Below are 25,554 nucleotides of genomic sequence, written 5' to 3'. Positions count from 1 at the left end.
CTAATTCAGAGGAAACTAAGTACTTGGACCAGACAGGTGCAGAGAGAGTTTGGCTTCATAAAAATATTGTATTAAGAACGATAAGCTGGAAATTAAAACTGAAGGGCGCTTGGGAATCCAAAATTGGGAACTGAGAGAACAATTGGACAATGTTGAGTTTGATCTGGGCTTACCATTAAAAAATTTAAACCCGTGTCCTTTATGAAAGTAGCCTACTTGTTTTACTTAAATAAAAGTATACTTTATTCATTATTTTTCTGAGCAAAAAGCACCACAATGCGCTGGGCAATGGTTATATAATATAAGCTATGATTCATATTAGAAAATTCATGGATGAAATCAGATTGTCATTTGACCACAGGGTTGCATATGTTTGCTGTATATTAGTCTATATGGGGTTATTCAATAATGAGATAAGATCATAATCAGGAGTAGTATTTGTGGTATGCTTTCTCAACAATGGGAAAATCCTGAGAAAGTGTAAAAAAAAGATTTACAAGGCTGGTACCAGAAATGAGAGATTACATTAGGAAAGATTGAACAGGTTTTTTTTTTTTTTTTAAATTATGAATGGTTTGGACAGGGTAGGTGTGGAGAGAATGTTTCCACTTGTGGGAGAATCCAAAACTTGGGGCCATAAATACAAAATAGTTACAAATAAATCCAATAGGGAAATAAGGAGAAATGTCTTTACTCAGAGAGCAGTTAGAATGTGGACCATGCTACCACAGGAAGTGGTTGAGGCAAATAGCTTAAATGCTTTCAAAAGGAAACTAAACGAGTACATGAGTGAAAAAGGAATAGAATTGTAGGCTGAAAGGCCGAGCTAAGGTAGATGGAATGGGAGGAGGTTCATGTGGAGTATAAACACCAACAGACTAGTTGGGCCAAATGGCCTATGTCTGTGCTGTATATTCGATGCAATTCTTAATGTGCTGGCTATACAAGAACTAGATTTGCTAATTTCAGATGAACAAAACAGACATGTAAAATATGCAAAAGTACTTCTTATTGTAAACAGTTGAGTAGCCTGATGTAAACATTGAGTCCAATATAAAGCATGAAGTTCAGTGAGCTAATATTCATCTTTCCCTTGCAAACTCTACAAGAGAATGAAGAGCGGTAGTTTAACAATATCTAACCCAGTATTTTTGTAATACATACATTTGTTTTTAACATCTACATTAACTAGCACAAATATTCACCAATACATGGAAACCCAAGCTTGATCCACAAGCAAATCAGCCTTGCATGACAGTAAGCTTTCCTGCTTACAGCAGAAGAGAGGTCTAATAGTATTAGCATCCATTTCATTATCCATAGGCTTGCACCAGGCTGCACAGTATTGTTTATCTGGAATTAATTACAGCACTATATGTTTTTGGAATTAAATACAGCAGACACACACTGTTCTCCAAGACATCATTCTCAATGATTCAAAGTATACACTGTTTTGGAACAAGAGGAACTTAAGCTATAAAATACATAATGCATCATCAGTGCTATTGATTTAGTGTCTGAGTAAGTGAACTTCCACTTTTATTGCATGGTATTCTGGAGTTTTGACAAGTAATTTGAGGATCAAACTCCACGACTGTCCATTTACTATGAAAACTGTAAATGAGTCTAGGAAATGAATTGTATTTTTTGATGCAGTGTCACTGCAGTATAAACTAGACAGCAGTTAGACCATCATTGTAATACAGCAAATTTACTGAAGCAACAGATCACATGACTGATGAGGCAAACATATTCCATACCTTGATACTGAAAGATACAGGCCTCACAGATGTAATACTATTTAGTTACTACTTTGAAAAACTTGCTCTTCCCTCTCCAAAACCCATTTCCAGTTATCACCATTATAAATTATGAACCATATAAAAAAAATCTTGCTTCCCACAATGGATTTGCAATATTTGCTGAAGATGCAAGTACTTGACTTACTCATGAAGTTTTATTTTATAACAAACCATGAAATTTTATCACAGTTGCTCCGTGATGAAAACAAACCCATATCTGAACTGCTGGGTCTTGGGAGGGGAGTAGAATGAGAGAATAGACTTCAGGCCTCGGCATAGGTCCAGAGCAGATCTAGGGCCATTTCTCCATCCGCCCCAAGAACTCACCTCCAATGCAATCTCCTGTCTAAAGCAATATTTGTCAGATGAAGTCAGTTATCTTTTCTCTATTTGTAATCTTCCACCCTGAAAACCTCTTTTAAAAAAAAGTCTTGCATTTATATAGTGCTTTTCACAACCTCAGGATGTCCCAAAGCGCTTTACAGCCAATTAAGTACTTTTGAAGTGTAGTCACTGTTGTAATGTAGTGTAGGAAACCCGTGTAGATGGCTGACATATCTCACGAGTACTGGCTGCTGTGTTTTTCTTAACCACAAGTATACACTTTAGTTTCACTGAAATGGCCAGAAAAGGCTGTCTAGATTTAGTATCCAGGCCTCACACAATGAGACTAGACCACCTAGAGTTCAAAGCAGTATTTCTAGGAACATATATCTTCATGAACTTCCTGTTCAAAAATAAATTCTGTCCACTCAAAGCAATCCCATCCAGGGTGCTCCCAAAATAAATCGGAAAACGTCCCTTCCTCCTTTCCACAGCTTTATAATGCACCTTACAAAAACCCACAATTCCTATCACTGAACCATCTACTTTTCCTGCTTTGTGCAATAAAGTGCATGCTCTCTCGTGCAAAAATGACATGGTTATCATTTTATTCGACATTCCTCTTTCCAAATTACTAACATCAATCCCATTACCAAACATTAAACAGATTAAGTAAAAGATGCTGGGAATCTGAAACAAAAACAAAAATTGCTAGAAAGACACCTCAGGTCAGTCAGCATCTGCAGAGAGAACAGACAATCTGACATTTCAGGTGCTAACACGTTTTCAAAACTAGAAAAGAACAGGTTTATAGGCATATTAATATAATCAGAAAACCGAGGGGGAACATGAATATATTATCCAGAAGGGTAATATCCTCCTCATTGACCAAAGCTAGTAAACAGTGAGGAGGATAGTAGCAGATTTTAGGAGGACATAGACAGACTGGTGAAATGGGCAGACACATGGCATATGAAATTTAATGCAGAGAAATGTGAAATGATGCATTTTGGAAGAAAAAATGAGGAGAGGCAATATAAATTAAATGGTACAATTTTAAAGGGGATGCAGGAAAAGGGAGACCTGGAGTTTCACAGACACAAGTCTTTGAAGGTGGCAGGACAAGTTAAGAAGGCTGTTAAAAAAGCTTACGGGATCCTAGGCTTTATAAATAGAGGCATAGAGTGCAAAAGCAAGGAATTATGACAAGCCTTTATAAATCACTGGTTAGGCTCAGCTGGTGATGTGTCCAATTCTGCGCACCACACTTTAAGAAGGATGGCAAGGCCTTGGGAGAGGGTGCAGAGGAGATTTACTAGAATGGTATCAGGGATGAGGACTTCAGTTATGTGGAGAGACTGGAGAAGCTGGGATTGTTCTCCTTAGAGCAGAAAAGGTTAAGGGGAGATTTAATAGAGGTGTTCAAAATTATGACGGGTTTGATAGAGTAGATAAGGAGAAACTGTTTCCACTGGCAGGAGGATCAGTAACCAGAGGACAAAGATTTAAGATAACTGGCAAAAAAGCCAGGAGGGAGATGAGGAGAGAATTTTTTTACGCAGCAAGTTGTTACGATCTGGGAAAGGGTGGTGGAAGCAGATTCAACAGTAACTTCCAAAAGGGAATTGAATATATACTTGAAAAGCTGAAATTTGCATGGCTATGGAGAAAGAGCAAGGGAATGGGACTGACTGGATCGCTCTTTCAAAGAGCTGGCACAAACACGATGGGCCAAATGACCTCTTTCTGTGCTGTATGATTCTATGAAGGGCATCATGAGCAAAATGTCAAGGGATTGCGTCAAGGAAACTGATACTGGAAACACTGCAAATAATGTGAACTTTTAAACAAATTATAGTTAACAGCTATCTGCTAAAAATCATATTATTCTACATTATGGGGTCCTTAGAAAGGTCCATCAAGTTTCATCATTTCCTTTAGGGGACAAAAGACTCTCCCTGTAGCAATAAAAAATAAGCTGTATATTTCAACAATGCTGTGTGTTCATTTAGAAAAAAATCATCTTCCTTCAGATTATTTTATTGGCTAAGTTTATTATTTTTATTCTCCTAATTTGACAATGATCATTTGCAATTAATGATAACCGAGGTCCAGCATCACAGAACTGGGCGCAGTGAAATGGGCGCAGTGCGCTAAAATTTCTAGGCCAGTGTTTTACTTAAGCTTCTGGTCAATGGTAGTCCCAAATTGCCGATGGTGAGGAACACGGGGTTGGTGGTGCCATTGAAAGTTGTGGAAGGTGGTTGGGCTTTTTCTTCTTGGGCATGATCATTGCCTGACAATTCTCTGGCACAAATGAATGGAGACAGAGTTATCAGCAAAACTTACATTGTGTTTGGGAAAGGTCCAACTATAGCCATGATAACTTGACTTTCTCTCAGGTGAAGCAGAAGCTTTATATTATTAAATTTGCTATATCCTCCCAACTTTCTATTTGAAACTCTTAGGTAACCCTTTTACCCGTGATGCCTGTAGATGGCATAGTGATAGGAATATTACAACTTTTTCCAAGCTGTTTAACATTTAGAGGTGCTACATGACTATGCTTAATGTAATGCTACTCTCCTCATCTTTCAGAGTCCCCTTTACATTGTGTTTTTCTTAGAGCAGAAAAGGTTAAGGGGAGATTTAATAGAGGTGTTCAAAATTATGAAGGGTTTGATAGAGTAGATAAGGAGAAACTGTTTCCACTGGCAGGAAGGTCAGTAACCAGAGGACAAAGATTTAAGATAATTGGCAAAAATGCCAGGAGGGAGAGGATGAGAGAATTTTTTTATGCAGCAAGTTGATACACAGAGAGGGGCCTAAGCTGCAGACGTCAACTCAAACACTTTTGCCGACTACTGCTGACTGACTCACTGCTTCTCAGCAAATTTTGTGGCCTGTTCTTGACTGCAAATACTTCCCAGCTCCCATCTTTTAGCTACTCTGCAACTTGTCTCCAAGCAGCAGCCTGTTCTCAGCCAAATACTCACCATCACTGCTTCTTGGCCACAGTGCAGCCTCTCTCTCTCGCTCCAGTTTGGCTGTCCCATTCTCAGTCACTGCTCCTAGTCTCTACTCCCTGCTGATTGTCGCCATTATAAATCATTAGCAGAAAATTAACTGGATATGAAAACATTCATCAAGATAGGTGATGAATTGAGGATGATTGCAGTGATCAGTTTTGATGATCTGCATGGCATGAAACCATCGACATGGATGGGTAAGGGAATAGAACAAGCAAGGTCAGAACATGAAGCTGCATATTAGAGAAGGGAAAGAAATCGGGCCATTTAGCATACAGCAGTATTATCTCCTATTTTTTTAAATAATGTGAGGAATGTTTTGCAGTTAAAGTGGGGGGGAACTGCAATGAAAGATACAATGGTAAAGTGTGTGAATTTGGTTTGTGTGTGTTAACTGCAGACTACAAAAAAATTCTTGATGTTGTATTATTCTATGTGTTAGGGCTATGAAATAGAATATTCGCTTCCTGTGATTTCTAGCAACACATAGTTTGGGGGAAAGGGGAGGGGAAGAGTCAATTTGACTGGTTCTTTTTTGGATTTTTTTTTTTTTTTTTTTTAATTGGTGGTGTGGGGGTGAGGGAGGAAGACTAATGCCTATGAACTAATCTGAAATTAATTCATAATAATCAACAGTACATTAAAAATCTTATATATGCGTACACTTCCGGTTATGTTTTTGTCACACTTTATGTGCCAGGTTTTTCCATTATAAACTCCTATGTTTACATTTACAATGGAAAATGGCAATATAAATTCATCATACTGATTGCACTATCTGGCCACTGGGTTCCCACTGTTCTCTCAAATTTTGTTCTGAAAATTTAGTTTCATACACCATTTCCCTCCTCACCAACTGAAGTTTATGATGTTCAAAGTTGGGTTTAACCAATATAATTTTTAAAATAAATAAGATGTCACAACATTAAATCTATCCTAAGAATTGTCTTTTGTATCTTAACACATTCACTCAAGTTTTTATTTGAAGGCCTCAGCCTCTCTCAAAAGCCTGATTGATATTTTTGCTTGGAACAAGGAGTTGAATTTGGATTGTGCAATATGAGCATGTGCAAAAGACCCAATTTCCCAGGATGCATCAGCATCATTTAGTCAGATATCATGAGGAATAATTTTCCCTCTAGCACTATCTTTTTTAAAAATTTGTTCATGGGATGTGGGCGTCATTGGCAAAGCCAGCATTTATTGCCCATCCCTAACTGCTCTCGAGAAGGTGGTGATGAGACACCACCTTGAACCGCTGCAGTCCGTATGGTGAAGGAACTCCCACAGTGCTGTTAGGGAGGGAATGCCAGAGATTTTGGCCCAGCGACGATGAAGGAATGGCAATATATTTTGAAGTCAGGATGGTGTGTAACTTGGAGGGGAACTTGCAGGCGATGGTGTTCCCATGCGCCTGCTGTCCTTGTCCTTCTAGGTGGTAGAGGTCGCGGGTTTGGGAGGTGCTGCCTAAGAAGCCTTGGCAAGTTGCTGCAGTACATCTTGTAGATGGTACACACTGCAGCCATGGTGGAGGGAGTGAATGTTGAAGGTGGCGGATGGGGTGCCGATCAAGCAGGCTGCTTTGTCCTGGATGGTGTCTGGCTTCTTGAGTATTGTTGGAGCTGCACTCATCCAGGCAAGTGGAGAGTATTCCATCACATTCCTTACTTGCGCCTTGTAGATGTTGGAATGGCTTTGGGGAGTCAGAAGGTGAGACACTTGCCGCAGAATACCCAGCCTCTGACCCGCTCTTGTTGCCACAGTATTTATGTGGCTGGTCCAGTTAAGTTTCTGGTAAATGGCGGCCCCCAGGATTTTGATGGTGGGGGAGATTTGGCGATGATAATGCCGTTGAATGTTGATTCATCAGCTGAGGGAGGGCAGTAGGTGGTAATCAGCAGGAGGTTTCCTTGCCCATGCTTGACCTGAAGTTATGAGACTTCGAGGTCCGGAGTCAATGTTGAGGACTCCCAGGCCCCCTCCCTCCCGACTGTATACCACTGTGCCGCCACCTCTGGTGGGTCTGTCCTACCGGTGGGACAGGACATACTCAGGGATGGTGGTGGAGGAGTCTGGGACATTGGCTGAAAGGTATGATTCTGCAAGTATGACTACAACTCTGCTGCTGCCGATGGCCCACAGCGCCTCATGGATGCACAGTTTTGAGCTGCTAAATCTGTTCTGAATCTATCCCATTTAGCACGGTGGCAGTGCCACACAACATGATGGAGGGTGTCCTCAGTTTGAAGACAGGACTTAGTCTCCACAAGGGCTGTGCGGTGGTCACTGCTACCAATGCCATCATGGACAGATGCATCTGCGACAGGCAGATTGGTGAATACGAGGTCAAGTAGGTTTTTTTCCCTCGTGTTGGTTCTCTCACCACCTGCCGCAGGCCCAGTCTGGCAGCTATGTCCTTGCGTGGGACAGCGCTCCCAATCTTGGCACAATCCCCAGATGTTAGTGAGGAGGACTTTGCAGGGTCGACGGGGCTGGGTGTGCCATTGTTGTGTCCGAAGCCGGTGCCTAGGTCGATGCCAGGTGATCCGGATGGTTTTATTCCTATTATTGTTTCTTGTAGCGGTTTGCTACAACCAAGTGGCTTACTAGGCCATTTCAGAGGGCAGTTTAAGAGTCATACATAGGCTAGGTAACTACAGCAGATTTCCTTCCCTAAAAGGGAATTAGTGAACCGGATGCGTTTTTACAACAATCCGATCGTTTCATGGTCACCATTACGGATACTAGCTTTTTATTCCAGATTTATTTAATTAACTGAATTTAAATTCCTCAGCTGCCGTGGTGGGATTTGAACTCACCTTTCTGGATCATTAGTCCAGGCCTCTGGATTACTAGTCAAGTAACATAACCACTATGCTACCACTCCCGATCTGCTCAAACGTTTTCAGAATTATTTGAAGAAAAGCTAGGACACATTTTAAAAGTTTAAGGAGTTAAAATTGTGTGTGTTCAGACCTTGACCACAGCTCCCATTTTATCTCAAGACAGCAGGTGCTGGTAACGTAGGATGGATGCACCAGTGTGACTAGGAATGGGGGAGGTGGGCTGGTGCTTGGGATGGGGATACCCTATTGGTACACGACCAGCAGGCTGGTGTGCACCCCTGCAGTCGATCAGTATTTTTCTTCCATCACATTTCTGGGCCACGGGAACCTTCTGCGGTTTGACAGATTTTCCATGCTTCTCTCCCTCTCTGCTAATCTGCTGCAACAATTCACATGTCCTCTCAACACTTTTGTTTTTCTAATTTCTCTCATTATCACCTCCTTTTGCCTTGCACCATAATCGCTTGCCATTTACAATCATCTCCTGTCCTCCACCTAATCACAGACCTCTGCTTTTTTTTCTTCTTTTCCCCACCCCCTTTTCCTGGACCTCTTAAAATTAAAAATCTTATGCTTCCCTGCACTTCCAGTCAACTTTTTTCATTGTAATGTCCTATGGCTACATTTATATTGCAGGCTACCTATGTAAGTCTGTTGTCCTGTGATTATTCTTTCCTGCCAGTGAAGGTGTTGAAGCTGGAGGCAGGTTGTAATTACAACATGACAAGTTTACACAGGCAGTTTTCCTTATAAATGTGAACACCAAAATTTATAATACAAAAAGAAAAATAAGGAGAATGTATAACTTTAAAATATGACTGCATGTGCTGGAGCAATTATCCCCGACCCACTAACCTCACTTTACCTTTAGGCTACACTTGGGTTGGACTCCCCGCATGCAACACAAAGAAAGATTAACTACTACTACTACTAATAATAATAAACCAGGATCTTTTGGTCACATCCAAAACCTTCCCATGTCAGTAGATAAGATAGCCATACCATGTGTTTCACAGAATCACAGAAACCCCACAGTGCAGATAGAGGCCATTTCGGCCCATCGAGCCTGCACCGACACATATCCCACCCGATCCCCATAACCCCTACACCAACACATATCCCACCCTATCCCCACGTATTTAATCCCCCTAACACTAAGGATCAATTTATCATAGCCAATCAACCTAACCTGCACATCTTTGGACTGTGGGAGGAAACCGGAGCACCCGGAGTAAACCCACGCAAACACGGGGAGAATGTGCAAACTCCACACAGACAGTCGCCCAAGGCCGGATTCGAACCCGGGTCCCTGGCGCTGTGAGGAAACAGTGCTAACCACTATGCCACCGTGCTGCCCAAATAGATGATCATGTTTAGCTCCTAACATTCACTGTATCTAGAAAAGGAGAACCTTTTGGAACCTAATCAGTAGATGCTTTTCCATTGATACCAAGATTCTCAAAGCCAAAGAGGATTCCAAAAAAAAAATCAACCTTCAAGGCACGGGAATGAAACAATCAACATTGACAAAAAATCTCTACTGCTGGTTGGCCAAAGTTTTATATTTACATATAAATAACATTTTTTAAACAAAATCAAAGCAGAATATCTGTATCACTAATGCACTCCTGACTTTCTGTGGGCTACACCACAGGTGGCCCAGTAGTATTTTTAAAAAGCAGCAGGGTGGTGCAGCACCAATGCACTCTGCCAGAGCAGTGGGGCACAGGTTCAACTTCCCAATCCATTTCAGCTACACTCTTGCGCAATAAGGAAAATAAAAATAAGATGCAGAGTCTTAGCTACTGGTTACTGACCAATGTGACACAGGTGATGGCCTAGGAGCAAACTGTCCACACTGCTTTCCTGATCACAGGAGGCAAATGGCTTGCGAGAAACCAGTGTAAACATGCTAAGAAAGACAAGTGTCCCTTGTGCTTCTCTAACCCCAAAAAACATGGATGTATAACAAGATGCGATCTGTGATGGACAACCTTTCTGAGACAGCAAATGTTTGTATCAAGCTCCAAGAAAAACACAGCTGGCATTTGTCAGTATGTCTCACTATATTATTCTATTTATTTTTTTTGCTTAATTTTTTTTTACCTCTAACAAACTATACTTTAAAAAAAAATTGGGATCAACACCTCCTAGAATGCAACAGTACACTTGAAGATCCTAGTCTTCACAATAATGGTGACTCTAAAGCTCAGGCTACAGACAGTTGACGTAACAGCGTGAATTTCAGCACACTGTTCATGCACTACTGACTTTCTGAACTCAGTAATTCAATTCAGAACATTACTGCACTACGTATACGCACTGTACATTCCTCAATGTTGATTTTGGCACAAAGAAACATATTACATACGAGTAAAATGTTCCAAATCAAATTTCTGAGTCCATAAAATAAATAAGTATCTTAATACGGAGGGAAAAATATTAAATAGAATAGAATTTACAACACAGGATGTCGCCATTCAGCCCATTACTAATGTTTCAACTGCAGCTCCCTACTCTAATCCCATTACCATGCATTTTTTTAAATAAACTTTCATTTTTAACTAATTAACCAATTCCTACATTACAACAGTGACTACACTTCAAAAAGTACTTAATTGGCTGTAAAGTGCTTTAGGATGTCCTGAGGTCGTGAAAGGCACTACATAAATGCAAGTTCTTTCTTTACAACCTCTGCCAAAACAGTCACTTACAGTAAAGTCTCAATGGCCATTTGTGGGTAATAACCTTCCGTATGAAAAAAAATCTTCCAATTTTTCCCTTTGTTCTCTTGCGATAATCCTAAATCCATGCTCTCTCGTTACCAATTTGCCAACCTGGAAACAACCTTTTACTATCTACCCCCTCACAACCTTTGGTCACTGTACTGCATCTGCCACCTCTCTGACAACCAATGTCCTAATGTAAACTCTTGCATGCTTCCTGAAATATTGCCATGCTCTTTAATTTGACACCAGCAAACTTCACTCTTGGCCACAGGGAAGACTTCTGAAGGTAATGAAAACCCCAGATCAGAAAACTTTCTGATCAACAATCCTCAACAGCATTGGAATCAATATGCACACGTTGCATAATTCTTTGATAAACTCAATACAATTTCCCTCAACTCTGGAAAAGTGCATACAAGAACTGTAGTGAACTTTGTTAATTTCAACAAGATCAAACCCATACTATTCAATACCACATATTATTGCTAGTATCAAGTTTTAGTACATGCAATAGTGTGAAGCATCAGAGCTTGAAAGTCTGGATCTGAAACATACCTGTTGCAGGTCAAGGGTAGCTACTTTCTCAATTTAAAATTGTAAAAAATTGAAGTGCAGTAACTACTCAATTTCTTTTTAAATCAGGTTACTTCTGAAAAGTTTAATTTTAGTAAATCTTAGCAATATGTCATTTTCTATATTTTATTTTTTGGCACTGATCAGAATATACTGTTAAGAGGAATCAGAAAAACTATGATATAGTTATAGTTGGAACCCAAATTTGAAAAACAATTCAATGTCACAGGACAGTTCATAACTGCGTAAGAACTTAACAGTGTAATAGATAAAAACTATGTTCAGATAAACTATAGAAAACAGAATTCAGTATTTTAAAAATGTTAAATGTTTTTGATCTTCAGGCGAGGATGTAAGTGCTGAGGAATGGAACACCTTCCGTTTCAGGCACTCCGTGTTGGCATCAAGCACTCCCAGGTTGGGTATACCACAGCCAGATGCAGAGCAAATCTCCTTCTACTCTTTCCCTAACAATATGCCTCAGTCTTAACGTCAGATGAGCACCCTCTACTCCCCATTTTTTCCATTTCCATTAACTTGGCAATTAATGAACACAGCAGTTAAATATTGATAACTGTCCTGAGCAGCACTGCAGTTTGACACTGCAAGTTGAAAATAGATCAGTACTTACAGTTTGAATTTCTATAGAGAAGAAATGGGTCTTGGAGCTGAAACTCCAGATCTTTGTTGATGGGTTCAACTAAATTTTTCATGTTAAGTCGATTCATGATTGTAAAGCCATGGTAAGGAGATGCTGACCTGTGAAAAACATTTTTTAATATACAGATCAGTTTTAAACTTAAGATAGCAAGGCAATATATAATGTAGACACTTCAATACTTAGCACCATTCCTGCAGAAATAAACATCACTTTCCTATTCTTCTATTAATATCTACTTAGCCAGTCTAAAGAAACAGTTTTCTGAGAATGTATAGGATCTACATGTCTTCTTCCAACTCTGATGTAGCTAACCACAAGTTTATAATTCAAATGACCCTCAGCCGCTCTAGTTTTCATTTGTTTTTCCTCCCTCTTTAACAGGTTCCCAAGAATCGCATACCACTCAGTCTTATAATGAAAATAGTAAATCCACTCAGCCTCTGTCATTACCACTTTATGGGTAGGACACTGGGATGTATATGAGCATGCTTTGGGGATCAATATTGAATTGGCTCACTGCAATGGTCTCATTCTCCTTTTATATTGCCAGTAATCAATTCCAACCATCAATTCCAACCAGCTAGAAGTTGAAAATGCTCAACAGTAGCAACTTCCATTGGCACCTTGTAATTGCAGGAATATGGTAATCATCAAGCGTCTGAAAAATAGTTTTTCCACAGGTCAGATTTTCTTTAATATATGTCATTCTAATCATGAATTAACTTCACACTCCATCTCACTGACTATGCAAGATTTAACCCCTAACTTGGCTAGTGCCCAGATCAGTGCCCAGCCCATTGGCACAAATGTCACTACTGCCTGAACACTATTCAATCGTCCCAAGATCCTGGATAATCTGTTGGCCTATTGTCTCAGTGAAAGAGGGCTGAAGTCAGTGAAGCCACTAAGAGTACTTGGGAGAATTTGCAGCATTTTACATATTTTACTACCAATTACCAAATTATTTCCATAATTATGTCTCCTGGTAGTTAAAGAGGCAGCCTTCTTTAAAAAGAAAAGCCTTGCATTTATATAGCACCTTTCACAACCTCAGGACGTCCTAAAGCACATTGCAGCCAACAAAGTACTTTTGAAGTGTAGCCACTGTTGTATTGTAGGAAACACAGCAGCCAATTTGCGCATAGCAGGATCCCACAAACAGCAATGAGGTAAAATGATCAGATAATCTATTTTAGTGTTGTTGATTGAGCGATAAATAGTCAAAGTGTCTATTAACGCCACTGTGTCAGCCAGAGTTGGAGGCGGGGTGGGACTCAAACAAAGTCTATTTACTCAGCAAACTGCAAAGCAAACAAACTCCATTTACTCAGCAAACAGACTCTATTTTTAAAAAGTGTCTACAAAATACAGCAAACAGAACTCATGAGCAAACAGAACTCGTGACCGAAATTACAGCAAATGCTCCAGATAAAAGCATGGTGATTTTTCCAGCAAAATGCAGTGAGTGAAGGATAGTTACATACAAATTATGTGCGTAATATAAATCCCAGTCACATAGCAGTGCGGTCTCCAGGCGTGATTGATAGGGGAATTTCCCAATCATCTCCATTCTAGCTGGGAATAGTGACATCACTATATGCAGCCATATTGTCCGGGACACCGGGAAGAACTCTTCGAATAGTGCTATGGGATCCTTTGCATCCACCCGAGAAGGCAGACAGGGCCTTGGATTAACGTCTCATCCAAAAGACGTGACCTTTGATAAGAACATTAGAAATAGGAGTAGGAGTAGGCCATTTGGCCCTTGGAGCCTGCTCCGCCATTCAATAAGATCATGGCTGATCTTCTACCTCATCTCCACTTTCCTGAATTATCCCCATATCCCTTGATTCCCTTAATATTCAAAATTCTATCGCTCTCGGTCTTGAACATACTCAACGACTGAGCCTCCACAGCCCTCTGGGGTAGAGAATTCCAAAGATTCACCACCCTCTGAGTGAAGAAATTTCTCCTCATCGAAGTCCTAATGGCTGACCCCTTATTCTGAGACTGTGACCCCTGGTTCTAGACTCCCCAGCCAGGGGAAACATCCTCCCTGCATCTACCCTGTCCAGCCCTGTAAGAATCTTGTATGTTTCAATGAGGTCATCTCTCATTCTTCTAAACTCTAGAGAATATAGGCCTAGTCTACTCAATCTCTCCTCATAGGACAATTCCCCCATCCCAGGAACCAGTCTGGTGAACCTTCATTGCACTCCCTCTATGGCAAATATATCCTCCTTAGGTAAGGAGACCAAAACTGTACACAATGCTCCAGGTGCAGATTCAACAGGGCCCTATATAATTGCAAGTGCAGCATTCCCTTGGGGGGGGTGGTGAAACAGGGAATAATGAATCGTTGGGTTGCTTTGAATGAGGTAAGTTTTAAGGAGCGTCTTAAAGGAGGAAAGCAAGGTAGAGAAGTGGAGTGGAGAGGTTTAGGGAAGGAATTCCAGAGCTCAGGGCATATACTGACACCATTATTCCTGGCCAGAATGGAGATGATTGGGCAATTCCAAAGCAACCTTTCTTCACCCCTTCTAATAGCCCCAGACTCCCTTACAAGTTTTTCCTCTTCCTCCACTTATTTTTCCTATTATGAAGATGACAAAATACTGAATCGAACTACAAATTATCATTACTTAAATTGCCACTACTTATTGTACCTAATATTTGGGCCATTTTTTCAGAATAAATTTGATTTATGCATCCACCTGCCATGTCAAATCAATAATTTACCTTTCAATATGCCTACATTAGAGTACCTACTCTGCCACCTCTTACTGTCAACCCAACTCAGAAAGGGCTCGAATTGTGATGAGCTACGTTATATTTGTCAATAGCGAAGTACAAAACTAAACGCTTCAGTGTGTCACAGCAGAAATATTTTGCTAAAGTCCCAATACACACGTGTACAACAGAAGCAATCCTATTATTCAGTATTTGCCCCGACATCAAAGCAATTTTTAAATTGTCAACTATGTTGAGGATCTCATTTATTCAGTCTCGGTGGCTCTAATCATCCCGACGGTTCTGTACTTGCTCATTTTAATGACTACGAATCTTTCAATAAGCTTAATTCAAGCTTACAATGTTACAAAGAATTATCCTGTGTTTTAAAAAAAATCAATGTAGAGTCAAATCTTGTTATAACAACTAATGAGAATACACACAACTTAAATAAAGCAGGGCTATCTCACTCTGGTTATAGTGCTCCAACACAGTGGTTGAGCTTTCGGAAAATGTCTTTTCTATCTTCAAGATGATACACTGGTACCACGCATTGATATAAAAACTGCTTAAATGCTAGAAGGAACAATTGACCAAAAGTTGGTTGGTTAACACATAAGCTTACAAGAAACCAATTGGCCAACACAACAAGGTTGAATGTTAATCAACTTCAGGTAAGCAGTCAAATCTAGCATTTAATGGGCCATTAGAGAAATGAGTGGTACTGTGCACGGTCCTTCAGGTGGAAGGGGCACATCTTCCAAAAGTTGATCATTGTGTTAGAACTCCACAGTGAGGAAGCTGACTGATATGTAAATTGCCACTTGATTGCTAAGAATTATTTTATTTATCTTTACTTATATAAATTAACTTATGTGATCCCAGCCAAGACTCTGTTTTCCCCAGTAGAGGAGCTCCAACTTCACAGGTATAGTGTGGTACCAAGTCATGTTGGAAAAGCTTGGAATTTCTTCATCCTATTAGCAAAACTTTCGACAGCATAAATTGAGTAGTTTCACCAACAGTGATGAGAAAAAGATGTCTGTGGTGTTGAAGAATTGGTTGTTACCCTGCTAACTTCTATTCCTGAAGTAGGATCGACAGAACCCAACTGGAAGGCATATGTGAAGTGGAGGCAAGGTGAATCTCTTCAAAAAGTTTTAAATTTTAAAACTTGCTACACATTGTGCCTTCCCACTTTGCACACGAGTACCATTTGTAGTTTTCGTGCACAATTTGTAAAATGGAATCTTAATGCCATTATGTATTTTGGATGCACCCTGATACAATGCATCCCTATTAAGTGTATACGAATTTAATAGAATATTTGATATACGGTAGTTATCCAGACACCACTATATTTCTCATTAATCAGAAATTATTTGACCAAATAGAAAATATATTTGCCAAATTTGAAGTTCATCGCCCATTTCACTAACCAATACCATACTACAGAGATCGGCACTAGGTTTTCCATGGATTTTCTGCAGACTAAAAGTCAAATGTGAGAAAGATGTGCGGCAATACATTTTTGATAGACTGGTTCACCTCCCATGGCATTGCTTGTGGACACTACCATTGGATATGAGGACATGGGTTTCCCTTCACTGTAAACTAGGCTGTGCTGGGAAAAGGCAGCTGCATCCCCCTGCAGGGAAAGTTAAAAGAAAGAATGTACTGTAGTCTTGAAGTTGCTATTTCTCATTTATTGATGGGCAGCAAAGTGAACAATAGCAAAGGTCTGAAAGCAGGTCACTACCCTCAGCAATAGCAATAGGAATTCAGGCAGAACCTATGAATAGCAGGCAGAGAATTTAGGAGTGCATGCCCTTCACTGGAAGATACCCAGCAAAAAAATTAAAAAGATTCAGACATAGAATTCATATTTACAACCATTCAGAAAAATAAATGATTTACATATGAACAATGCCGGTTACAAAAATCTATTTTTGTCGTGCAAAGTCCACAACTGCAAATTTGTTCACAGATTGCTGCTCTTTAGAAGGGAAAGAGACAAACAAAAACTTGTATTTATATGGCACCTTCCGTATCTTCAGGATGTCCGCAACCGGTGGGCATCGCAGGGTATAGAGTGTCTTATAGACACGGATAACAACTGATTTAGTTAGGAAGGTATCCCCTTGGCTTTGTTCGGACTTTGTTGCTTATTTTAGCTTCTTTTAGTTTGATTGGACCATATATTCTTTCCTATATTAGTGGTGTCCTAAAAGGAGGCACCTGTCATGATGAGTGCCACCCTTATTGGTCCATTAAAAAAAGGCCCAAAATGTTTTACAGCCAACTAATTACTTACAAAGTAGTCACTGTTGCGTAGGCAAATGCAGCAGCCAGTTTTCACAGAGCTCGGTCCCACAAACAGCAATGAGATAAATGACCATTTAGCCTGTCTTGGTGGTGTTAGTTGAATGATAAATGTTAGCCAAGACGCCAGGAGAACTCTCCTGCTCTTCTTCAAATAGTGCCACAGAATCTTTCACATCCACCTAAGCTGGCTGAACCAAAAGGTGGTACCTCCAACAATACGGCATTTGCTCAGCACTGGTCTGAAATGTCTGCCTAGATTATGGGCTTGCCTTCTTATTTCCAATCTCCTTGAATGGCTGAATCTGGGGCACAGAGCAGTCGCTGAGCAACATTAAGAATTAACTATGGTGTTAAAACATAAATGTTAGACCGCCTAATCCTTATTTTAAATGTACTGAAATACATCACCAGACACATGTTCACACCTGCCATTCTTCACTTTTCCTTCCAGATCAGTGAGAGGTATTGAAATATGACTGTATAAATCATTTTTAAAACATATTCGCCTGCTATGGGACATAGAAGAGTTCAATCTTGAAATTCAGCTCATCGGACGCTGTATTTAAAAACATACCTGGTATACACAAATAAAGTACCTTCAACGTCAGTCTTCTCCTATAAAAGAAAAAAATGTACGTCAGAAGTCAAGTTAAGCCATCCAATGACAAATTCCTCCACAATTCTGACATAACCTATTTACCTCTACCTGCAAAATGTACTTCTTGTACTACGGGCCTTAATACTGTAAATCCTTGAACTACCCGAGAAATTCTTCAGAACTATATCAGACTTTAATGGTGGTTTAATAGCTCTAGCAGTAGAGTGCAGGACAGTCATTCAAGTTGGATTCCCCTCAATTACATCAGATTTACTACCTCTCTGCATATTGCTAGATGGAGCATGATAGTCCAACCCTGCAAAACAATAATATAACTCTCTTTGGGTAATCATGGCACAGGACTTATGACAGCAGCTAAGTCAACCGCCTACCCCATCAAGCTTCTGGCTGAAAGGAAAGCACAGGGCAGGTGGTAAAATTGAGGACATAAGTGGAAACATTGAGTACGTATGGAATTTAATAGTTAATCTTTATCTAAATCAATTAAAGACAAACCTACACTATTTCCCTAACAAAAGTTGGAAAACTTTCAAAATATTCTCCCCTGTAGTTGTTAAATGATCTTAAGATTTGGAAAACTTCTATTGAGCATAGTCACACAGCACAAGGCTTACACCAGCCGAAATTATACAGAATGTTGCAACGTGTGAATTGTTTGTTTCAGTTACAGATCAGACGGAGTCTGCTCATCATTAACAGCTGTGTACTCTTGATGTAAAAGAAATGATCTGTTACAGATGTATGACTGTAGTTCACATCTTTCAAGATATTACTCCTTGTTCTGTGTCATCTATTTTTTCACTGCCAATCATAATTTTGTATAAACTGTTATTTGATAAATAAAATTATATTTCAATTTAAACCAGAAAGAGGCAGGAGATATCTTTTGGTGTGACTGGAAAGTGAGTATCTGAGAAACTACCTATGGATTGAAGCAGCAGTAGTTTTGAAACAGAAAACATCTTTTGAAAGGCAGCTCATTGAATCATATGATGCATCAGAAAGAAACCCTGTTGAGGGCAAATGAAGGCATGAACAGGAGGGGACAAAAACAGGCTAAATTTGCCATTCACATACAGCACTTCGATCTTGAATAGACGCTTATATTCAAAAAACTTTTACAAAACATAATTATATTTCTTGTGGCAATTTCTATTGTATTATCACTATATAAGCAGATAGAGGCTGAACTATCTTTGTATATAAATAGGTTAATACATTCTGCTCTGTATAAATGTAAATACTAATGCTGGGGTAGGTCTACGTTGGTCCCCCAACTTGGGCTTTTCTGTTGTCAAACTCTCTACATTGCAAGTGGAACAGACTATAGATCAGTATAGGTTCACACACTTGATTACTATTCAGTGACTTCTCTGCTGGAAAGTATACATGTTTGCTCAATAGGCAAGGACAACATAGACATGTAGAATGGCCATTTGGATGAGGAACCTCAGATGGAATTATACCCCATCATGATTTGAAAGAAAATTGGAAGGGTGGGAAAAAGGTTAACAAAAACATATAGTGCATCAACAGAGTATCGACCTTCTCTTCCCCACACTCCTCTCCCCCTCCAATTTTCTTTCAACTCACTATGAAGTATAACTCCATAGTGGCATCCTTCAGGTACCCCACCCAAGTTTTTTTTTTTAATTCATTCACGGGAGGTGGGCGTCACATTGCCCATCCCTAATTGCCCTTGAGAAGGTGGTGGTGAGCCGCGTTCTTGAACCACTGCAATCCATATGGTGAGGGCACTCCCACAGTGCTGTTAGGTAGGGAGTTCCAGGATTTTGACCCAGTGATGAAAAAGGAACTGCGATACATTTTCAAGTCAGGATGGTGTGTGACTTGGAGGGGAAGTGCAGGTGGTGGTGTTCCCATGCGCCTGCTGCCCTTGTCCTTCTAGGTGATAGAGGTCGTGGGTTTGGGAGGTGCTGAAGAAGCCTTGGCGAGTTGCTGCAGTGCATCTTGTAGATGGTACACACTGCAGCCATGGTGCGCTGGTGGTGGAGGGAATAAATGTTTAAGGTAGAATGGGGCGCTAATCAAGCGGGCTGCTTTGTCCTGGATGGTGTCAAGTTTCTTGAATGTTGTTGGAGCTGCACTCATCCAGGCAAGTGGAGAGTATTCCATCACACTCCTAACTTGTGCCTTGTAGATGGTGAAAAGGCTTTGGGAAGTCAGGAGGGGAGACACTCGCCACAGAATACCCAGCCTCTGACCTGATCTTGTAGCCACAGTATTTATGTGGCTGGTCCAGTTAAGTTTCTAGTCAATGCTGACCCCCACCCCCCCAGGATGTTGATGGTGGGGGATTCGGCGATGATGATACCATAAAGAGAGGTGTCTGGTGCAGAAAAAAAAATCACATTCAATAACTGTTAATTTAAGAGCAAGGGCTGTTCTTGCTGCAATCTAACAAAAAATGACAACCTCCAATTTACAAGGTATTAATACTTAACTTTTTGGTATTCACCGTTAATGAAAGGCACAATGATTTAATTTTGAAGCAGATAACGAACTTTCCCTGTAACTACCTCACAACAATTCCAGTGGTTCAACAGGCTTTAATTTAAAAAAACTTAAGGGTAAAAATCAGCAAAGTGCATTGATGGGCATGTGAAATCTTTGTAATAGAAATCTTCAAAATATGAAAAAAAATATGGTCTGTGGAGAGCATTTTGAGCTGTACAAGGCTGCAATTACAAATTGGTGGATAAAGCTCTGTTTCTGCCAGTGGTATTGATGGAGGAAATTTGAGGTGATGAATTACAGTAGAAACTTAACTACCAAAGTAAATTAGGCCAGACCTATTTGATGGACCAAATATTCAGTCGTGTTAATATTCCTAGTTTTGGTATTTTTTCTATTGATTTACAATATTTTTAAAACTATCTTGCCTCTCCATCAGTTGCAAGCATGAAGCTCGGAAAGGGAGAATCGTATGTATGCAAACATCTCGATCTGATGCAACGTTTTATGGTATTTAAGGCTAACTGCTCTCCTTTGCCGAATAATATAGATTCAGAAATACACTTTAGTTTTTCTCACTTGAATACAATTCTGATTTCTAATAGTCAGATGGTTACAGGATGCAAATTCCACAAAAGGTTTGACAGAAAAGATGGGTATACGGATAAACACATGTAGGAGAAAGGAATAGAAGGTTATGCGGCTAGAGTTAGATGAAGAGGGGTGGGAGGAGGCTCGTGTGGAGCATAAACACCAGCATGGACCAGTTCAGCCGAATGGCCTGTTTCTGTATTAAACATTCTATATACTATGCAATTTCATGTTTCTGTGTAATGGAGGAAATTATAAAATCTCATGGAAATTATAAAATCTTATAAACAGCGTCAATTCCAAAACCATTTTAGGTATTAATAATCACTGTATGACAGTGTACCAACTTCTCATTCCAACCTAATCACCTTGCGTTGCAACCTCTGCTTCCTGATCAGTTGCACTCGCCTCCATAAATAGTACCAACATTTTCCATAAATCGATGATTAAGGAGAAGCTAAATAAACACACGAGGGAGAAAGGAATAGAAAGATTAAGGAGAAGCTAGATAAACACATGAGGGAGAAAGGAATAGAAAGTTATGCGGATAGGGTTAAATGAGGTGGGGTGCGAGGAGGCTCGTGTGGAGGATACACACCGGCATAGACCAGTTGGGCCGAATGGTCTGTTTATATGCTGCAATTTCTATAATACAGGCTGCTTGGTCTCCGTCTATTCGTCTAACTTGAATGCTCAGGCCTTTAGATTTCAACAAGTTTATGCTGCCAGGCCAAATACCTCACAAACTGTAAGCAAACAGCACTAGCCCCGGTTTTAAAACTTCAACGAAGCAGCTTGCCAGTGAAGTACAACAGTTTGTACAGATCGCAACCGCTTTGGTTTGGTTATTTTCAGCTTACCCACTCACTGGCCTTTGGGTTAAAAGTATACAACGCGACCTGGCTGGTCACGTCGACGATACTAGAGATGAAAGGGTCGTTTTGCTTCAAAGCGGACAGGCTAATATCGCGCCCTTTGCTCAACGCCTCCATGTTGGATTTCCCAACCTGTGTAAAGGAGAGAAGAGGACGACTCAAACACTGCTCCTCCCGCCCGACAACCCCAACCTACCGTTCCTATCACCCTGACTCCTACACTCTGCTCCCGGAAACACAAGTCATTCTCTGCAGCAAAATATCCACGCGCATGAATGCTTTTGCAAAATGGAAGAAGGGTTTTTATTTTCAATTCACATCAGAATAAAACGTTAATGCGTTATTTTTGTTTAGATTAAATTGGAATGGATAAAATTGTGGGTGGGTCTGTGTGATGTGTTGCAACAGAAAATTCCGCCAACCTGTGAAAATAACTGTTTTATTTTACACAATTTTGCAGAGCTGTCACTCAGTACGAACGATATTTTGTTCAAAAGTGAGATTGTTTTATATGGTCATCATCACCTGTAAAAACAGACAATGCGCCATTATGTATCAATGAGTTTGCAATTCATGTCACTCTTACTAAGTATAGATATTATTCCCACATTTCCCCAAGTATTCCTCGCTCTGTAATTTACAGAAATATGAATATTGGCAAATCATAAGTGTGAGATTTTCAGTCGCCAACTCTAAACCCGAGATGTTGCTGCTGCTCCCCAATATGCATATTGTTAGTAGTGGTAAACTGCGACATATGCTGCAAGGGGCAGTCTGCGCATTGTTTAATTCGAGTTTCAGCCAATCACCAATCGGAAATTACCTGGCGCACGTCGCTCACTGGAAAGTACTGGCAATACCTGCAATATAATAGCAGTTGGTTGACGTGTAAACACATGATTTATTTGAAGGAACAGGCCTTGACCTTTTACAAATTAGGGATGCCAGTATGATCGCTGCTCAACCACAAAATTCCCCGTTTCCCCCCTACTGTCCCGATGAATACACTATACTGGTGACAGCCTCCAATCGTCCAACTCTTCCTGAACTCCAACCACTTTTTCTCACAATTTTACAGACCTGCTAATCGTCACTTATTTGGAATAATTATTTATTTAAGAGTTTGATCTATTTGTACATGCGGTACCAATAAAATAAACACAGCTCCATTTTGTATGAATAAGTTTGCAATTCATGTCACTCTTGCGAAACAGATGCGATTCCTAACATTTTCCAGGTATTCAACGCTCTGTATAATTTACATAAATGCCAACACTGGGAAAATCCTAGATGTGAGATTTTCAGCTGCCTGTATTCTGTGCCGCATATCCATCATCACGGTCCTTGCTGACTTATATTGGCTCCCTGTCCCCCAACCTATTTAACTTAAAAGCCTTGTCCTTATTTGCAAATTCTTCAATCGCCTCACCCCACCCTATCCCTACCATCTTTGCCAGGCTTATATAACCTGCCACGCCTATCATATTTCAGCCTCTAGCGTTTTCTGCATCCTCCCTCTCTTCACTCCATCAGTGGCGGCAAATCCTTCAGCCACCTTGGTCCTGTTCTTTGGAATTTCCTGGCTAAACCCTTTTGCCTTTCCACTTCTACTTTAAACCCCTTCTGAAAACTCATTTTTTCGACCAAGCTTTCAGTCACCTCTCCTAGCTCTCTGACCATGGCTTGACGTCCATTCCATTATCCTTTATATCTATTTTATATTTTTTTCTTCCCCTCTCTGTAAAACGTCGTCGGATTATTTTCTATGGTAAAGGAATTACATAAATGCAAGTTGTTGTTGTTATAATTTTGCATCAGTCTGGGAGCCAATCTGAAGCGATCAACCAAGGGAACCCCAGTCAGCAATAAGCTCTGACGAAAGGTCATCGACCTGAGACGTTTACTCTGTTTCTCTCCCAACAGATGATGCTTGACCTGCTGAGTATTCCCAACATTTTCTGTTTTTATTTAAGATTTCCAGCATCCGCAGCATTTTGTTTTTGTAGCAATATGTTTTCCTGGCTTTGAGTGATTCCAATTCGCCCCCAGGGTTGATTTGAAGTTGTGATATCCATTAAAAAAGATAGGATACAGGCAGCGCCTCCCAATCAGATATATACTGGAATGCCTTTGGAAGCTTCTGAAATGGGAGGATACTTCCCGGCATGAAATTTGATGATTTAAAAAAAATCGTATTATTGTACGATTGGAGGAAAGATAGTCTTAGATTTTTCTTGATCATTATGTCAATTATCTTATCTGATTCAGTTCAAATCCTTCGCTATCTCTTGTCTAATTTTGGACCGGACCATAATATTTGTCGACAGGAAGGCAGGGAGGGAGGATCCACAGGGAGAGTGAGAATGAATAGGGATCGAGGGGAATCCACAGTGGTCCGTATGGTGATGGGGTGGAGGGCATAAGTACCCTAAATTACGCAGCAAAGCTCTAATTTGTGTTTTAATCGTGTCCATTATCCAGCTGCATTCTAACTGCTACTGGTAGTGGGTTGGGTTCACTCAGATTCGAACACTTGGAGCCTCGGACCTGGATTAAGTTCCGGCTTGGACTGATCTTCCAACACTGTACATATACTACATTTTGGTTGGAGATGGTTATATTACGTCTTTGCAGTTTTTCACTTGCAGATACAATTGGCAAGTGAAGGAAAGGAAACATAGCTACCTATGTGGACTTCCATAATAACGATCAGATTTTGCAGTTAGCATACAAAATTAATTGAATTTGGGACTGGGTACTGCCGTGGTTTAATCACTACCCTTTCACCTCTGGGACCTAAGTTTCAAATCCAACCCAGGTTGATGGATTATGCATCTCTTCGGTCTCCTGGCTGTAATAAGCAAAAATACATTGGGCAGTCTCAACCCAGTTTCAGCATCTTTATAGTCAATTCTATATAACTTCTTTATTTATAAACAATTGTACACATTATAGCTTCAGTCCAATTCATGGCATAATTTGTCCGAACGTTTACACCAAGCCTGCAATGATTGCAATTAAAAATGTAGAACGGTCTTCGATCACGTGGCTCTTTAATTTGCACTTCGTTTATTCCCTTTGATCAATTTACAGTCAGGTTTACCCGATACCTTTCGTCATGTAATCTGATCATTTTCGGAGAAGTCGACTGTATTGTGAAATTTCATGCTTTTTTTTACAATTAACAAAGATCCAATAGATACACATTAATAAATAATGAACCTTTAATAAATGCGGCACGACACATATCTCAATCCGCCTATGTATTATTTAAAACCAGTGTCTTAAATATATGACTACACATTTATAAGCATTATTACATATTCAATTTTAGGTTGTACTCAATAAAGCACAAAAGCTGTGTACTTGGTGGCTGTTAAATTTGTTGTATTAGATGTGCTTTTGTGACAGTGTCTTATGATGGAGTAAAATAGGTCATTGTCAGGCCCCCGTGTTTAGCTCGAGTACATCAGACCAATTAATAATTCATCCATTAAGCTCCTAGAAACAATGATTTGCTGCAACATGGTAATCCGATATCTTATACTGTTCTAAACTGTAGTGCTACTTTAGTTTAGGACTGTAACAGCACTGTGTTCTGCGGAAAGTTAAGCTACTTTCCCAAAAGCATAACCGATTGCTTTGTTTTCCGTTGTGGGACTTTGGAATATGGCTGTTTCTGACATCAGATTAAGGAGGTGAGCGATTTTATACCATGTTGTTACTTTAATCGTACAAAACGTTCTCTTTTTTTCCCCTTTTATGTTAAGTTCAATCATGCTTACCTAGAATGGAATTATCATTCAATAATGTAACTAATATGCTCTTAAAATAATATAATTCATTGTTTTATTGTATTTAACACAATGGCCATGATATCATAACGTGTTTCTATATATATATATTTAGAAATATTTGATCATTGCTAGGGACTAACGCCTCCCAATAGACCCTACTCTTACAAAAAGAAAATAC

The 25,554-nt window shown here is 39.9% G+C and overlaps 1 protein-coding gene across 6 annotated transcripts in view; it reads right to left on the bottom strand.

Annotated features, from left to right (window-relative positions):
- dcp1a (decapping mRNA 1A) overlaps window positions 1–21,840 on the bottom strand; it is an 87,866-nt gene extending 66,026 nt beyond the window's left edge. For 4 of the 6 annotated variants that reach the window (XM_086001663.1, XM_086001662.1, XM_086001668.1 and 1 more), the window contains exons 1-3: window positions 21,565–21,766; window positions 17,594–17,634; window positions 11,935–12,062 (exon numbers count right to left, since the gene is read on the bottom strand). In XM_086001663.1, the coding sequence (XP_085857789.1) occupies window positions 11,935–12,062; window positions 17,594–17,634; window positions 21,565–21,696 (301 nt within the window). In that variant the 5' untranslated portion in view covers window positions 21,697–21,766. The other 2 variants (XM_086001667.1, XM_086001665.1) reach the window with 2 other exon arrangements.
- Window positions 21,841–25,554: the final 3,714 nt, after the last annotated feature.

The sequence above is a fragment of the Somniosus microcephalus genome, chromosome 11 (assembly GCF_052327205.1).
Source record: "Somniosus microcephalus isolate GS21.2 chromosome 11, FLI_Smic_1.0, whole genome shotgun sequence".
Taxonomy (NCBI): Eukaryota; Metazoa; Chordata; class Chondrichthyes; order Squaliformes; family Somniosidae; genus Somniosus; species Somniosus microcephalus.
The sequence above is the reverse complement of the archived record's forward strand: the minus strand, read 5'-3'. Positions and strand labels throughout refer to the sequence as shown.